The sequence below is a fragment of the Nicotiana tabacum genome, chromosome 10 (genome assembly GCF_000715075.1).
Source record: "Nicotiana tabacum cultivar K326 chromosome 10, ASM71507v2, whole genome shotgun sequence".
Taxonomy (NCBI): Eukaryota; Viridiplantae; Streptophyta; class Magnoliopsida; order Solanales; family Solanaceae; genus Nicotiana; species Nicotiana tabacum.
The window spans coordinates 168,980,865-168,999,435 of NC_134089.1; the positions used below are offsets into that span (position 1 = coordinate 168,980,865).

An 18,571-nucleotide genomic window follows, 5' to 3' on the forward strand; every position below is an offset into this window, starting at 1 on the left:
TCATAAATGCTACTTGTTTTGTGTTGAGTACGACGTTTGGGCATGGTGACGAGTATCCATACATTGGTGTCGAGCATGACCGTGGGTCTTAAATTGATGATTGTGTAATCTTAATTGATTCTATGAAAGCCTTGATTGATTATCCTTGATACTGAGTATTGGTTTTTAAATTGTGTCAAGCAGAAGTTGAATAGGATTGGTTATAGCCGACTTTCCCTTGCAGGGATGTATGACTTGTTATTATTGTTTCCCTTGCCAGGAAGTTTATGAATTTACTTATGTTCCCTTGCCGGGATTTGTATTGTGTACTGTGTTTGGATGAAATGGGAGCGGGTGGTACGCCTACCACAACTGATATTGAAATGGGAGCGGGTGGTACGCCTACCACAACTGATATTGTAAAGGGGAGCGGGTGATACGCCTACCACAAAAGATTGATAAAATGGGAGCGGGTGGTACGCCTACCACAAGTTATGATGAAATGGGAGCGGGTGGTACGCCTACCACGAGATATTGAGAAATGGGATCGGGTTGCACGCCTACAACGAGATGAGTTTTGAAAGTGAAAGTTGTATATATATTCTTATTCGTGTTAGAGGCTTAATAGTTGGTTTCATTTATCATTTCTTGAGGATTCTGTTTATCTTTCTATCCCCAAGCATGTTCTCCCCTCCTCAGTTTACTTGCTTATTTCATGTTGTTCCTTTCGCCATATATTATATAATTGCACAGGTTTATCTGGAGTCTAGTCCTAGCCTCGTCACTACCTCGCCGGGGTTAGGCCAGGCACTTACCAGCACATGGGGTCGGTTGTGTTGATGCTACACTATGTGCTCTTTTGCACAGATCCAGGTGTTGGAGCAGCATTTGAGCAACAACATTAGATTGGGAGCCAACTTTCAATCTACCGAGACATTGAGGTAGCCTTGCAGATGTCCGCAGGCCCAGAGTCTCCTCTATCTTACTTTTCATGTTGTTATCTCATGTATCCGAGACAAACAATGTTATATTTTCTTCAAACGGTTGTATTTAGTACTCTTAGTAGTTTGTGAGTACTGTAACACCAGTTCTTGGGTAGAGGTTTAAGTTGAATTTTCGCATCTTTAATCTGTTTCATTAATTTAAGACTTCCGCTTATTTAATTTATTCCACTGAAACTGTACTATTGCAGATAATTGTTAAAAGGATAATTTTGTTAATGAAAAAGGTAGTTAAGGGTTGGCTTGCCTAGCTCTCATTAGTAGGCGCCATCACGACTCCCGAGGGTGGGAAATCCGGGTCGTGACATAAATAATATGGATCACATCAATGCAATACCCGGTAATAACTCCTCAGAAGAGGGGTTACACATGGTATTAGCGCACAGGTCATCATATCCATATCTACTCTTTCCCACCCTGTTGAGGTATTAAACGCGGAATGGTTTCGTTACTTATTGCATGCTAATACTTGTCCCAATCCTATCAATCCCGGAGGCATTTGGGACTATTAAAGAGAAGGTAAATTTGGGGTTTTTATGGTTTAAAAGGATAAAATTCTAGAGCGATAAACAAAACACATAAGGATTATGGGGAACACATAACAACTTAAAAGGCTCGGATAGGCCTCCTCGCTTAAAGACAGGTTGTTTAGCATGTCTTGCAAATACTGGTTATGGTCTGAATTAAACTTAAACGTTAAGGAGGCAGACTTGTTTATTACACATTTCAGATAAGAAACCTGAATCAGACCTGTCTGCTGGTTGGAATTAATAGAGTCTGATTCAATTAGCTGATTTCACCTTATAGCTTGCCTAAGTGAAACCTCTAGGCATGATATCTAATAATGCAGAAGTGTACTGATTTTTAAAGAATAAGGCTTATTGATTATAGAAAACATAAGTTCTGTAGACATTGAGTAACGTTACTACTCATTTTAGACTTGTAGACGATTCATATTCAGTTGGTTACTCCTATAGACATGATTTCTAAGCGTTGTTGATTTTAAAACGTTTATGGAAGTGCAGAAATCCTATAGGCATGGTGTCTAAAATACTTATTTTTATTATTTAAACCTATGCATTGTTTGCCTAGTGATGGATACGTATGCAGTATTCAGAAACCCTATAGACATGCTTTCTATATGATAGGCAAAATGCATAATCCTATAGGCATGTTTTCTATGTGAGATGCAGAAATACAGAAAACTATTGATCTATGTATGAAATGCAGAACTTATAGGCAAGATTTCTAAGATGCAAAAGTGCAGAACCTAAAACAGGATTTCTATATGAAAAATGTAGAAGTGCCGAACCTAAAACAGAATTTCTATATGAAAGTGCAGAACCTAAAATAGGATTTCAAAGATGCAGAAATGCAGAACTAGACATGATTTGCAGAAGTAAATACCTAATGAACATGATATCTACCATTATGCATACAATAAGTAACCCTCCCCTTTTCACTATAAGCCCCATGAGTTATTACAAATTATTATAGCCTAGAAAGAATAAAGAAAAGTAAAAAATACATCAGAAAGCTAACAGTCCCAACCAAGGAGAGCCTGATTTAGACTTCTGTCTGAAGCATGAAGTAAACCAACTCCGAAGATCAAATTCCAAAGCCTTTCTCTTATTTGGGATGTTTTAGAGTTCCCTAAGAGTCTCAAATGGACTCCGGGCAGTGCTTACACCTAAATATATTGCAGAATTGAATTATAGTGCAGTGTAGAAGGGCCAGCCCTCAAATGTTCAAGTTCAGAAGGAGCTCAAGGTCCCAAAGCAAGGCTCATAGGAGGGGGGCAGAACTTAGAATCTAAGAGAGAGTGCAAGTACATAGAGGGGATTTTGGGGAAGGCCATGATAGGTTGGTGGTCATACCCAGCAATTAGAAGTGTTGGCACACCCCTAACCAACCTGTTAGCCACATTGTTTGGGAGTTAGGATCCATTAAAGGATCAAGTCTAGACATGAACAACAATTTGGATGTTGTCATACCTGAACTTTAACTCAAACATATAGAAGGGAATAAGGGTATGGGGGAATTCACAACAACAACAGATGCAAAGAGAACAACATATTCAATATTGGACATAAACAGCAAAGTAGACAAGATTGTTGAAACTGTAAAGTAAACATATAAGGATGAGGCTGAAAACTAAATTAGAAACATACCAGTTTCAGGGAAACAAGAAGAGAAGAGCAGTAGTAAAGCCAAATTGCAAACACACAGCCAGAAGATTTCAGAAGCGAGTAGAGTGTTGAATTGAGAATGTAGGTGTATTGAAATTGAAAGTGTTCAATAATTGTTGTGTCCATCGAAAGTGCAGAAGGGTCGTGCCTTTTATAGTGTAGAAAGCAAGTAGAAATAGGTAAGAAAATAATTCAGAAATCAATTACACAAGTTCCCCTTCAATTAAGGGATTCTGATTTCAAACGGGTAAAGGATAATTAAGGAAAGAGTTTGATCAAGATCTTTTTCCAAAGTAGCACAAGAAGGGTAAATACACAGAAGTTATTTAAGGAAAGAGTTTGATAGCAACACGGTTTGTGCAAATAAGGAAAGGCAATCAATCAACAGCCAATAAAAAAATCAGAAATTGAGTTTTGGTATGAATGAATCCACCCAGAAAAGGTGAAGAAAGGTTTAATTAAAGAAAAATCAGTAACAATCAATCGATCCTTACAACAACAACAACAACAACAATCCAGTATAATCCCACTTAGTGGGGTCTGGGGAGGGTAGTGTGTACGCAGACCTTACCCCTACCCTAGGGTAGAGAGACTGTTTCCAAATAGACCCCCGGCATCCTTCCCTCCAAGAACTTCCCACCTTGCTTTTGGAGAGACTCGAACTCACAACCTCTCGGTTGGAAGTGGGGGTTGCTTACCATCAATCGATCCTTATTAAAAGGAATTCTGAATCAATTACAAATTGGTAAAACCTTTTTGAAGGAAGAGTTCATCATATATAAAGTGTACAGACATGTGAATCAAGAAAGAGTTGTCATGCTAATTAGAAAAGCCTAGCATAGAAAAGTTCAGAGTCAAAAAAGTTCGAGTTCAGTACAAAGACTCAAAACGAGTCTGAGAAACCTAGAGTTCCAAAATAGAACTCTAGTCTTAAACACAGGATCGAAACTCGCCAAAAAACCCCAAATCCTAGGGTTCGACTCGAGTAAGATGCAGAGAAGAATAAGCAAATAATTGAAGCAGGCTCAGAGATCTCTTTCAGAGACTCATTAGAAAACAAACAAATAAGATTGCAGGGTCAAGGCAAATAGAATGAAGGACCGATTTGAAGCATAGAGAATACGTTTTAAGAAAAGCTTGGAACTTAAACAAATTCAAAAGAGAAAAAAGGTAGTATAAACTTTAAGAAAACATTAGAGGGAGCGTGTTTAACAAAGAACTCAAACAAAGTCCAGAAGAAGGCAGATAAAGAACTAAGAGCTTAGTGAAAAATACAGTAAAGGAACACAGGGGTAGATGAACACATAAGATAAACATGTGAAAGCATGATATAGAAACCAGTAGAAGGAAGAACAAAGCACAATAGAAGAACATGCACAATAAGGCAAACATAAAAAAAACAGGAGAAGAACATGCTAGAAAAAGAAAACATACAAACATAGCATAGACAGATTCACACAAAGAAAAGAAGAAGAAGAATCAGAAAACATTTTAAGATTTTTTTTTCAGAAACCCTAAATCGAAGAGAAACAAATTTTGAAAGAAAAGATTGGGGAAAACGTTTTAAAACTCCAGCAGAAAACGGATATAGCATAGATCTACGAAAACAACCAGAGAAAAACCTCGAATAGCTTAGGGTTTCGGAGAAACCCTAGAAATGAGAAAGGCTTGGAAGAAAGTCCGATCTTGAGTCAGAGAGGTCAGAAATAGGCTCCTAATGCTTAGATACGCCGGAGCAAGGCCGGAAAGACCATAGAACCTTGGATCTGTAGAGATCTGAAAGGACACCATCGAGATCGGACCTCGAAACTTTGAACACCCAGGGTTTAATAGTGGAGGAGGGTGAGTACAGGCCATCTATGGCCTGAGAAGCCATGGATTCCAGTGAAAATGCGGTTGAAAAGGGTAGAAGATGACTAGGGTTCCGAGGAACCTTCGAGAGAGTTTTGGGAGAGGAGAGTTTTTGAAGGCGGCTGAGAGATAGAAATGAGGGGATTAGAGTATAGTCGGTGGATTAAAAATGGTAAGGGTCGATCGAGGTCGTTGATTAAAATGATCAACGACCTGCATTGAAAGAAAGGTCAGGCGGGTTAAATGGTTGGGTCGGGGTCGGGTTAAAATGAAATTGGGCCGGTCCAATTGGGAGTTAAGATTGGGTCAATTGGAGAGGTCAATTTGGCTATAATTGAAATAAATTGGGGCTACATATTAAATAGCCAATTTTGTCCCTTTTATTTTATAAAAAATAGTAAAAATAATTCTGAAATTAAATTAAAAGTACTGGGTCAGTTAATAATATATAAGTACTAATTTAAAATATTGTAACCAATCTTATAATTATAAAATGCTATTAATCTTAAAATAGGCTAAAATTACTATTATATGTAATTTAAGCTTTTAAAATACCAAATAAATTTGTAAAAATATACAAAAATTATGTTAACTATATTTTGGTATAAATATGGGAAATAAAATAAATTATCCACCAAAATGATAATTTTGAGAATAGTTATTGGTTTTTATACTACTAAAATGGGCAATAAATTGATTTTAAAACCTTTAAAAATTTAGGAAAAATACCAAAACACTTGGGCATGCTTATATATGCATATATATGTTATTTTGAAAGTATTTTGTATATATGAAAATATACAGGAAAAAATTGGGTATCAACAATACCAACAATAGATAATTTAGGTGTCCTAACTTACCTTTTAATATAGTTAGGTGGCGACTCTTTAGTTAATAATTAATTAAGGAATTACCAATATGTCATAGCCTAATTTGACCAGTGTTAAAATGGTGTATAACACATTCTCCTAAGGTCTCTCATATGGAGGCTGTTGTACGACCGGTTCGTTATGTTAAGCAGTCACTTGGAGCTGGAATCCTATTGTCATCTGCCCATTCTCCTCTCTCACTGCTTATTGTGATGTTGATTGGGCTTCGTGCCCAAATACTCGCCGTGTTACAGGATATTTTGTTAAATTTGGCAGTTCTCTAGTGTCTTGGAAATCCAAGAAACAGTCAACTATCTATAGAAATTCTAGCGGAGGCAGAATATAGGAGCCTTGCCTCGACAGTTGCTGAGCTTGTCTGGCTTCTTGGATTATTTAAGGAATTGAATGTGAATGTTCAGCTGCCTATCTCTTTATATCGTGACAATAAATCAGCCATCTAAATAGCCGCTAATCCCGTTTTTCATGAGCGAACCAAACACATCGACATCGATTATCATTTCATTCGGGAGAAGGTCAAGCAGGGATTGGTAAATCTTCAGTATTTGGCTTCCTCAGAGCAACATGTTGATACTCTCACCAAAGGGCTTACTCAGCTTCAACATCATTATCTGTTGTCCAAGCTAGGCATGAAGAACCTCTTCATATCTCCTAGCTTGAGGGGGTAAAGGAATTGACAACCTGCACCAGGGTTACTTAACCATGGTTACTTTACTGTTTAACTATTTTAGTTAGTTGTAATAGTAGTAACTAACTTAAGAGGTCGTTAGTCACAACTGTTATCCATTAGCCCAGGTATGAATAGATTAGGATATCCTATATAAACGACTTGTAGCTCCATATGTACAGATAGGACTCATTTTATCAATTGCTCTACTTTTTAATCTCAAGTCTTCTTCATAGTTCTCTCATCTTCTTCATTCAAGTGTTCAATCAGTTCACTCAATTCATCGATCAATGAAGATTTAACAAAAATTCATTCAAAATAACTTAAAATATGTATGAAGATACGGTGGCTTGAAAAACTATATAATCTTCTTTTGATAAGAACGAGATTTTCATTAACCTTTTTCTAATTAATTTCAGGTTTGTTTTCAAGTCAAACTAATAGGACCTAGGCAACCTTTGACTTGCACCCTATATACCTAGCAACTAGGGTACTTGTCCCATGATACAACCCAAAGAACAAAAGTGAAACAAATAAGTACAAAATTAGCTGAACGGGAACAAACTGGACCACATTTAGAAACCAGACCAAGTGCTTTACAACAATTAATCCATATATTAGGGTGTGTTTGGTACGAAGGAAAATATTTTTCGGAAAATGTTTTTCAATTTTTTCATGTTTGGTTAGCTTATATATTTTCCATGTTTGGTTAGCTTAAACATTTTCCTTATGAACTCATTTTCCTCCCATTGGAGGAAAATGTTTTCCTTATCAAGAGGGAAAATATTTTCCAAAACTCCTTCTCAACCTTCTCTACCCTCACCAACCCATCCCACCCCCTCTCTCCAAAAAAAGATTTTTTTTTTCAAATTTCATTTTTTCCGTTACCACCCACCCTATTACCCCTCCACCCCACCCTACCCTACCCCCCTCCCGCAAAAAAATATTATTTTTTATTACAATTTCAAATTTTTATTTTTTCGTTTTTCTGCACACCCTCCCCCCCTCCCCCGCCCCGCACAAAAAAAAATTGTAATTTCAAATTTTGTTTTTTTCATTTTTCTACCCCCACCTCCACCCCCGTCCCTGCCCCCCCCCCCCCCCACCCCCTTGAAAAAAATATTTTTTAATATATTTACGGGTTAGAAATTCTACTGTTTCGAAAGCGGTTCGAAAATTTATGAAAAATATAGGTTCGGAAGGTTGTTGGTTTGAAAGTTTATGACTTCATGTTTATTATATATCTAAATTATTTATGTATACTCTTAAGAAGTCATTTTCCTTAATTTGCGTACCAAACACCGAAAAATAAATAAGATTACTACTTGTTTTCTTGGAAAACATTTTCCGCACCCTATATATTTAAACTTTAGATACTGTCAACGGAAAAATACAGTTGCATCATGCTTTGTCTAGTCAACTTTGATAAGCTTCGTATGAAGCTGCTTCAATTGTCTTTCACAGCTCTGAAATACCAAGTAGAGTACGAACAAATCGCTGATCCATAAATAGACCAACGTGCAACTAACAGGAGTATAATTTCGGCTTCCCCCAAAATTTTGACATCATAACAATCTAAATAAGCGTGTTCTACTCTTTTTTTTTTAAAGAGTAACAATCAAAATCCAAATAAGCGTTTACAAAGCACAATGGGCTTTGTTTATCAGTTACACCCAATTGTTTACATTTCAAGCTTGCATCAAAGCCAGCCTCAAGCAGAAATAGATGAATGAGAAACTAGAGGCGAAAGGGATTTACTGACAAGAAAATTTATCTCAAGATAGTATTTTACATTTCTCTGACATGAAGATCACAATAAAATGTCAAGACATCAGCATCACTGGCCGTGCCCTTGTGTTGTGCATTCGAAACACATAATTTCATATCATCTGAATATCATTTGTGGACAGATGAAGGAAATAGCAGGAATGCCTTGCCAGAAACACATCATCAGCAATGTTGCAGTGGATGACCAGTGTCCTCTAGGAAACAGTAGCAAAGAGCTAGGGATCCAAAATTTAAATAATCGCCCATCAACAAAAACCTTGGATGAAGCTTAACGTGCACTGCTTTTTCTATTCATCACGTCGTGGTAGTACAGAAGCACACACATTGGCTGACCAAGGATGCAGAAAAAGCACCAGAACATCATATTGCCCACCTAGAAAGATTCCCCATATATAATCTAATATTAATCGCTTGCATTATACTCTATATGGATTTAGAAGGAGCCGGGGGGGGACCAGCTTAGCGTATGGAAATATAACATACCATCGAGCTTTGGAACTTGTTCTGTAAGAAGTTTGTGAGTATGACCAAAGGAACCTGAGAAATAACACCATATTTTATTGTTCAGCATGGACAACTAAGATAGAAAACCTTGGCTTTCAATTGTCTTTTTTTCCATTTGTTTATGCTTAAAAGCAGTTTTCTTTGGAAACACAAAGTGAGAGTTAAAATTCAATGCAATTATGGGTACTATCTATAGTAAAGCATAAATGGCAACCTGGTAACTAACTCAATTCCAATAACATGTTAGGTCACTATGTTAGATGCCATTACCTGGAACATAATTCCACTGAATGCCCACCACTTGAAAAGGCGACATGGAACAGCAATACACAGCTGCAGATACGCCGGAACATGTCATCTCAAACCAATCGTAAGCTGACATTACCTCCTTTCACCATAAAATATGGAAGAGGGACAGAAACAACATACCTCGTGGAAAACAGCGGATACAAGGAAAGCAATCAGTATTGCAACCCCCTGCACCAAGTATTAGCAAGTATTAGTCTTGTCAAAGCAGTGAGTGCAAGATCATTTGAGGCAGCAGGTTGGCGCTTTATCCTATTTGCAGACTCATCAATTAACTGAGATCTGACAGGAAAATGTAAAACATACACTGAATTGCCAGCTAAAAAGGTACTTTATGATGGTCGAATATCAGAGGCAGTCTTTTTTCTTTTCTTTTGCTATTTCATTCAGAATATAGGTGTAATCTTGAGGTTTTATACCCATCTACATTGGAAATATTGGTCCTTGAAAATCGGCCAGAGATGAAAGATGGAAGTGCTATCATAAATTTTCTGAGAAAGAGCATTTTGAATAAAAACTCATCAAGTGAACACAGATTGCCGCACAACTGAAAGTAAAAGTAATTCCTTCTGCCTCAGTAAAGTAAAAAGAAAAGCAGACGAAATATAGTTAGTTAATTAGGAGAGGAGAGCAGAAGGAAATAGGACACAAAGAAGCCCAAAAGAGCAATTAAGAGTGTGAAGGTACCTTTGGAATTCCGTTTCTTAAGCAAGGGAAATAAATGTGACGAACCATCCACTTATGAACAGGCTGCAATAACCACCAGATACATGGTTACTAATGTTGCCGAATAACGAAAAATGCTTGACAAAGATGTAAGCTTAATATCATGTGCTTGCACTTAGATTTGCAAAGCTCCACCAACCCCTAGAGACCTTATTACCCAACCTTAAATCCCACGACTATTTTGTCCTCCATTACCAGTAAAGCCCCTGGATAGAATTTCTTTATGCAAGTCTTAGGACACATAAGTGTTTTGATCTCACATTTTGGAAAATCTCTCTAAGGTGACTTGATTATACCTTTTATTTAAGCTTTTTTGCATTTTACCAACTAAATTTTCTGGACACACGTTGGTGTCTTAAAACTCTTTAGGCTTACACTTCACCACCTACTTCTTTTACATAGCCTTTGCATTAGTCACATGTTGAAAGATTGTGTCAAAGCCAACGTGGAGTGAAAGAGAAGACAGACATTTGCTTCTGTTAGAAAAAGCTGTACTTAGTGACAAAACAAACCAAGAATGACGACAGGATATAACATCATTCGAAATGTATTTTTGGTATTCTACTTCTTGGTCAATAAGACAACCACATGTTTGCATGCATAAGAATCAGGCAATGATATAGAAAAAAAGCAGATACACATACCATATTCCACATCCTCCAGTACTGATAACAGCAGCCGTAGCACCCAATCACGTAACAAAATGAATAAGAAACTCCAACCAGCTCTGAAACAGTTGAGATATAACCAAAAGGTCAAAGTGATATTTGAATCTACCTCATCAATTGTTTTGGCATTCCACCAATCCTTGTAGAACTCACGATCACCAAAACATAGAAGTTCCGCAAGTATATTTAGCCTGAATACAAAGTTAAGTGATGTAAATAGAGCTCATTCTCTTTGGTGCAAGGGCACATAAGCCAAATATGTGTTTCAGTTTATTCAGAGGTAAAACGTTAAGCTCTGTACTTCATGAAAAGGTGAAGCTTTTCATATTCATTAACACAAAAGCCATTTCCAAGAAAAAGCAAAGAGATGAATCATGATATCATGATTTTGATGCTTTAACACTAACAAAGACAAGGAAGAATACATTGTCTAAACATCTGATGAGATGAGTTCTAATGTCATGTGAATAACCATAACTGTTCAAAGGATTCAAACAGAGCCTTGGCATTAAGGCATTCACAACTTAGAGGCACTTTCTTGTTCTTGGGACTTTTTTCCTCTTTTATTTTGTTTGGGGTTGGGGGCAGATATATACTGTTACTAAAACCATTCAGGCTCATTGAGAACCTCCAGGTTCCTTTAGTGCACCTTTCCCCCCCCCCCCCCCCGATAGTAAGCACTAATTGTGTTTAGAAACTCCAATTACAGTAAAAGGTAATCCATGCTTTAACAGTAACAGCTTGTTTGGATGGTTGTTACCTGTTACCTATTGTATTGTATCGTATTGTTACTTTAAATACAATGTTTATTTTGATTGTTACTTAAATTTTATTGTATCGTATCGTTTAAATCTGTCGTTATGTAACGACGAAAAGTGCTACTTTATGGAACAACCGATTTGGTGTGGTCGCGTCGTTTCCTTATTTTTTTTCTCTCATCTTGCCCTTTTTTATTATTAAATAATTTTATTTTATCCTTTACTCTACCTTTTTATATTATAATATTACCTCGTACCTTACTTTTTATTTATAAATATTGCAAGTTTATTCTTCATATTATTGGTGCATGATATTATGAAACGACGGCAAACAATACAATCTATCCAAACATTGTATACATCAAAACGATATAGTACAATACTATACGATACATTATGAAACAATACATAACAACCATCCAAACAAGTTGTGAGTAAATGGCCATCAAAAGTTCAAAGAAATATGTTTCAATTGAAAAAGGGGGAAACTGTGCAGACATACACTTCAATGATGTTAATGATACTTGTTCTCAATTTTAAAGCACAAATCTCTGGCAAGAAAAACAATTCGGACATTGAACATAGGGAAAAGATGTAAAGAGTATATGAAATAAAGGTAGAGGGACATACCAAAGATGAAAGAAGCAGTAAAACATGCAGAGCCAGACATATAAATTTGGGACCGAAAGCTTCAATACCCTCTCGATAGCATATAAAAGGTTTCCTTTCAAAGGATGTTGTGAGTTTTGCACAATTGGGTTAATGTACTGCACAAGGATGCATCCCGTCAGAATATATTTACGCTTTACTGGAGCAAATGCAGTTCGAACCTTCAAGAAAAAATCACCTGTTCTATGATAAATCCCATCAATCCTGTAAATATTACCAGCTTGATGAATTGGCGTGCCACCCAACCTTTGCGAATGCATGGAGTGCGGGGATAGCTAAGCTTCAGATAACACAATAAATAAACCCAAAAAATAATGAGTTAGATGCAAGAAACCTCCTAGAGTGAACTCTCTCTTTTCCCTTAGATAGGTTTTTGATTAAAAATGGGATTTAATAATAAGATGAAAGCATATATTATTAAAAGAAAGGACGAGGGCAACACCATAAGTTATAAATCCAGATAGAAAAAGAGGCCCTTCCATAAAGATAATCACGGATTGCACTTTGCCAATAGAGTCTTAGCTTCCTATTGATCTCGATCAGTCATAGCTTAATTTTTTGGTTGAGAGTTGTCTTTCTGAACCAGACCCGAAATTAGTTCGAGAAAATATGCTAAAGTAGTCAAAATGGATGAATATGTTCAATTCAATAAAGAGAATTGGAATCGTAAGAACTGAGTCATTATTTCAATGTCAGGCAGGGTCACTAATGATAATTGAGATCCTATCACTACAAATACAAGAATATAATCTTGCTGACAGAAGGAAGAGTGAGGACTCGATTATGGTATCCATTGAATGTAGCCCCAGTGCATCTAAACAAACTGCAGGCATTTTTATTCCTAAAAAAAGACAATATGGAATTAGAAGGAATCAGATGGGAAACAGAGCAGATTTTGTTGCGAACTCAATTGCCAATTTGTTGTTAATTCATCATGTTCCATTTATCAAAAATCAATTGGCAAGACTTAACTTATCCTACCTGATAACATAATGTTGGCGCAACCATGAAGTAAGCCAAACTCTTGAAGCTAACATCATAAGAGTAATCCCCATCTGAAGTTTCATCCTAACAACAAAAATAAGCAAGATATAAGAGACTCGATATCTTCAATAGCGCTCGCAGGAGCAGAATGCCAACAAGTCTTCCAAAGGTTAAAGAGCAGAGTTGGTTAATCAAGTGATTTTTAATACACCACAAATGAAGCTTTAATCAACTGCAGATCCTCTGGGTCCATCAGAAGAGGATATAGATTAATCATACCTTATCCGTAGACTTTGCGAGCTGTCTCATATCATGATTTGTATGTGCGTAAGATACCAGCTTCATCCACACAATGCAAGCAACTAGCATCAATATGACACCAGACAGAAAAGCAGAATCACACCTGCGCAATTTAAAACGCATTGACTTGTTATTATTTTCAATATTATCATCTAGCCTACAAAAATAATAGTTGGACAGGTATAATTAGAAATGCTCCCCTCGTAATTGGTAATCCAAAATTACATCAGTAGTCGTCCTTCCCAATATCCCAAAACGAAGGTTTAAAAACATCTTGACCAGTAAAGCTTAGAAACAGATATTAGTTCCTATGCAGAACTCCTCTCCCAATAAATGGGCAACTTTTGACATCTAAGATATTCACCAGTTGTAGCTAAAAAAATTCTCAGTTAACCACAAACATGGCAGTCAGCAAGGGCCACCCATCATACACTTCTAAGAGGATGTATATCAAAGTTTCATGACTACAGAGCATAAGAACATACCCGAGAATGACCAGAACTGGATACAAAATGGCAGCTGTTGTTATAGTTATGTGAAGAGTAACCACCGCCTGCAGAATCAGAAAGAAAATTTCATGATTAACTTTGAGTCTTAGAGTAATGAAGGATCATAACAAGTTCAATCGTCAAAACATCAGAAAGGATAAAACACAACGGCCACAGACACACCAGTATGAACCTCCTTCACTATAAACAGGAATAAGAATCAGTGAGAACACTATGTGAAAGAAATATTTACTTTTCATAAACAACAAAGGATTTTAGGAAGAAAAAAAAAAGGCAGAGAAAAAGAGGTGATTTCGACTTACACGCTCAGTCAAACGCCTCTGCAGTGACAACTTCTCCACAAGAAAAGCAGCGAGCGGCAAAATTTGTAGACTCAGACTGGAAGCACATCAAGACTTTCATTTTTTTGTCTAAAGAATTGTAGGTATTAAAAACAGATCAGAGAAAGAGAAGGGACTCAAGATGGCAATACCAGCACATTAGAAGCGGCCAATCTCTTAACGACTTCGAGCTAAACCAAAAGCCAGCCCTAATTAAAAGGCCATACTGCAATAGTAGTCAAGAGTTTGTCATCAGCAACACAATACTTAAAAACATTTTGAAATGACATATCATATCTTTTGTAACCTATTCCTATTCATTGCTTGGCTTTAATGTGACACTGATACAAGTGGCCAGGGTACAAATCGCATTGTTAATCAAATTGATTAGAATGATATTACAGAAAGATGTATACCTTCATCATGATTAGAATGATATTACAGAAAGATGTATACCTTCATCAAGTTCTCGATAATCAGCCTGCTGTTAACAGCAATCAGCACCACCACACAGAGATTGAACAGCCCCGCGTGACTCTACCACGTGAATCAAATATTGGGTGTTAGCAAAGAGGTATATGGCCGCTTTTGTGCAGAGCTACAAGCACTAGTGAGCCACATGAAATGGAATCAAGAAAGACGCAAAATTGAAATGCTTTGGTCTATTAAAAGTTTGTACACTTCCACTTTCCTCATTAGTTCACAAATAGTTAGTGCATATTGATAATAATTGTTAGCATTCTAAAAAATTAGTGAATACTGACAATATAGCATAGTAACTCTAACATAGTTACTCTTATGCTCCTTATAAAATAATATAGTAACTCTTATGCTATAAGCACTTGTGAGCCACATGAAATGCAATCCAGAAAAACATGACACTCAGATTCTTTAGTCTGTAGATATCCATTGTCTTCATTAATTCATAAGTGAGAACTGTAATTTTGCACAGTAACTCTTAGCATTTGTCAAGGTCTCCTGCTACATTTTTCACTATAAGCACAGTACATGGTAAACATTTCTACTCGTTCAACTGTCGGTGAAAATACCTGTTTGTGATCAAACCAAATATCACAAGAGCTCATTACCTAATACCTATTGACAATTCTATTACCTATTGACCATATTGTATATATCATCCCAGATCATGCAGCGTCAAAACCTATTATTCAGATGATGGATTAAGGAGCAGCTTCTCTTGTGTCATGATCACTGACAGTAGCAGGACTACCTATTTGGTTGACCTCTTTGTCTTAATACACTATCTTTCTGATGATGGGTAAGCAAAACTTCTTTTTCGCATGATCACTGGCAGTAGCAGGAATACCTTTTGGTAATCATAGACTAAAGGTTGATACATCTACAACAACAATAACAACAAACCCAGTGGAAACTCACAAGTGGGGTTTAGGAAGGGTAACGTGTACGCAGACATCATAAGCTAGAGAGGTTGTTTCCGATAGACCTTCGGCTCAATAACAATGAAAAGGAAGTAATAAACAAATAATTAGCAACAACACGTAATAGGCAACGGAAGCAAATGGCAGAGTGTAATAACAAAGATCTAGGAATACGATAAAGGTTGATACATCTAAAAACTGAAAACAGAACATGAAAGCAATTTGGATTGCAAATTTTTGACTTAGACTCTAGGTTAACTCATGAGATTGGACGAAGTACATCAAGGACGCTTGCGATACCTAGTTTGCACTGATATGGGACAGTCTTTTTGATGTTCATGCGTAAAAAGGACAAACTACTGCACACTGAGGTACAACTGATCCGTTTTAGTAGAAAATATCATTCAAGCAAATGTGAAAGTCATGTTGCCTGATGACAACATAGGCTTATGGAAAACCCTAACTGCATTTAATAGTGGTATGCTTCTTATTCTTCACCTGATTTTTCAGCATTTAGTATCATCTGTATTGATCTGAACTTGACTCTTTATTATGGTGTGTTTTGGGAAGGATATCCTTTATAACTCTAGTGCATGGAGTCAACAGACAATAAGAATATATTTTCCCAGCTCAAGAACAAAAGCCAATCAAAAGATAAAATTTGACTCATCGTTGAGCAAGTGGTTCAATGAAAAATGTAAAAGTTATGTTACAACCTAAGCTTATATGTCCCCCTCTAACTTTGGTTTCTTTTACCACCATCAAACAACTCATTTGTCGAGTTCAACAGAAGCCACTTCACATATGACAATGTGAACAATGACCACAAAACAACGACAATAACAGCAACATCAACCCAGTAACAATGGTCACATAACATTGTGGATTTCACAACATGGATGAGAGTTGAGACCACATGAAATGAAGAAATACAATTTTGTTTGAAGAAAAATAAGATTTTACTTCTTTTTTCAGCCCTGTTTCAGCATGTTTTGCAGTCCATTACGACAAAGATTCTCCTTTTCTTTAGCATCTCGAGAAAATTAATCCTCAAATATGACTATAAATAGAAAATTAACAGTTCTGTAGAGTGCAAATAATTAAGGTGCAGAAGGTGTTCTCTGTCATCAACAGCTCACAGCATGATTTTTTCCGACCCAAACATAGACCCGATATCTAGTGTCTATGTACTTCTACTTATGCTAACCGATTACCATCACCACTATCATTCCCAGCCGTTAGCAGGTAATCAGCGAACTGAGAAATACTTATGAATTTAGGTGGTTAGACGCCTTCCTATAAATCACAGACCAAAAAGAAAAATCCTAAAATAGACGTGCTACCAATAAACACGAGGCTTGTTAGACCTCCTATGCAAGGAGGAAGCACAAATAAGGAGTCACCTAACTACTAGGCCTAACCTTACACCATCTAGAATAAGCTAAATTCCTCTGTTAAACGCATCTTAGCAAACTCAAATTCTAATATCATAAGCTTACATACAGTTTAAGAAACTGAATTTACGAAATGTAATATTCCAACACAGCAACAGGTCAAAATAGCACGGCAAATAGTACACATGACACACCTGTTTGAAAATGGCGTCGGAGCTGAGAGGACTCTCTTTGATTCGCCGGTGAGCTGGTGCCGACGCCCTGTAAGCAAATTTAAACGGCGTCGTTGTTGTTTCCGTTGATTTGCTTTCCTCGCCATTCGCAACATTATCATTCCTGTCCTCCTCCTTTCGAATTACATCACTGGACTCACCAACCGATTTACTCCGCTCATTCACCGTTTCCAATCCAGCACCGCTGCCACACACATCTCTTCTATCTTCGCTTGTATTCGCATCCGAACTGTCGATTGCACTAACCGCTTCAAAACCATTACTGCCACGTCTCCTCCGAACCGAGTGATTAAGATCGGAGTTGAGGTTCTCAATACCTGAAGTCGTCGCCGTCGTCGTCATTTCGACGCTCTCCGGCAATTCCATGATCGCCATTGCTTACTTTCGCCGAATCACAGAAATCACAGAATAGAAAGTAATGGATACTTCTAGAAAGAGTAAGAAAATCGTGAAGAGAGAGTTTGAATAAACACAAAAATCAAAATCAACCTTCACATGCAATGAGTCGTTGTTATTGGGAAGAAAAAGAATGGCCGAAAAAGAAGATCTAAGAAAAAAGTAACGGAGGATTGGGTGAGATTTCGAAAACTAATTATGATTTGCTAGTTAAGGCGGTTAGATTTTGATTTTGATTTTTTACTTTTTCTGTATTCGTAATTGTAATACTGGATTTATATTATGTGCGATAGAGGAGGAATATGGTGGAATTTGTGCAATTTTCTAGGAGGATGGGTCAAAGAAGGAAGTGACAAAGATCTTGAAAAGCCGCTTGGAAGTTTATGAGAGGAGGCAAATTTTATAAGTGTGCCGAAGAGGACGTCATGTTTATAGAGGACAAAAAATGGTTAAATACATTAACTGCGGATTAAGAATAAAAGAATTTATTATAACTTATAAGTTCGTTATGTATAGGAGGTTCCTTTTGAGGTCCTAGATCTTGTTTGTCTTTACCTTACTATTTTACATATATAGCTCTGGATCTTACTGAGCTAAGGGTTTATCGGAAATAGTCTATCTGCTGTATCAAGGTCTTTAAAAAGGCATGTGCGTATGCGTTTATGACTTGCCTAGCTGCTTTTAGTATCTTCATGTTATTTTAGGCAAGTAAATAAATATTCTTTTTCATTTTATATGACCGTATTTATTTATTTGGGCAGGATCTTAAGGAAAGAAAAAAGTGTTTGGCACTAACTAAGATCATATATTAATTCACATTCAACATTTATACCAAATTAAAATGAATACCGATAAGACATATATTTTTCATACATGAAAGATGGTTAAGTCTTTCTCTTGTTTTAATTTTTAACTTCTAATTAAGTACATATTTGTTAAATATATAATGATATTTTTATGACGACACAAGCATGTTATTAAAAGTAAAACAAGAAATTTAAAGTTAAAGAGTTTTCAGTATACAAATGCATTATTTTTGTTG

General features: G+C 36.6%; 1 protein-coding gene across 1 annotated transcript; it reads right to left on the reverse strand.

Annotated features, from left to right (window-relative positions):
* Positions 1–8,116: 8,116 nt before the first annotated feature.
* Positions 8,117–18,007, reverse strand: LOC107784357 (diacylglycerol O-acyltransferase 1A). The gene is made up of 16 exons (XM_016605483.2): positions 17,095–18,007; positions 14,563–14,643; positions 14,259–14,332; positions 14,089–14,164; positions 13,763–13,830; positions 13,257–13,380; positions 12,975–13,061; positions 12,172–12,273; positions 11,955–12,091; positions 10,676–10,757; positions 10,543–10,563; positions 9,860–9,922; positions 9,296–9,343; positions 9,137–9,199; positions 8,846–8,899; positions 8,117–8,735 (listed from the first exon to the last, which is right to left on the reverse strand). The coding sequence occupies exons 1-16, from the start codon at positions 17,506–17,508 to the stop codon at positions 8,631–8,633; spliced, it is 1,599 nt and encodes a 532-aa protein (XP_016460969.1). The 5' UTR covers positions 17,509–18,007; the 3' UTR covers positions 8,117–8,630.
* Between the last annotated feature and the right edge of the window lie 564 nt (positions 18,008–18,571).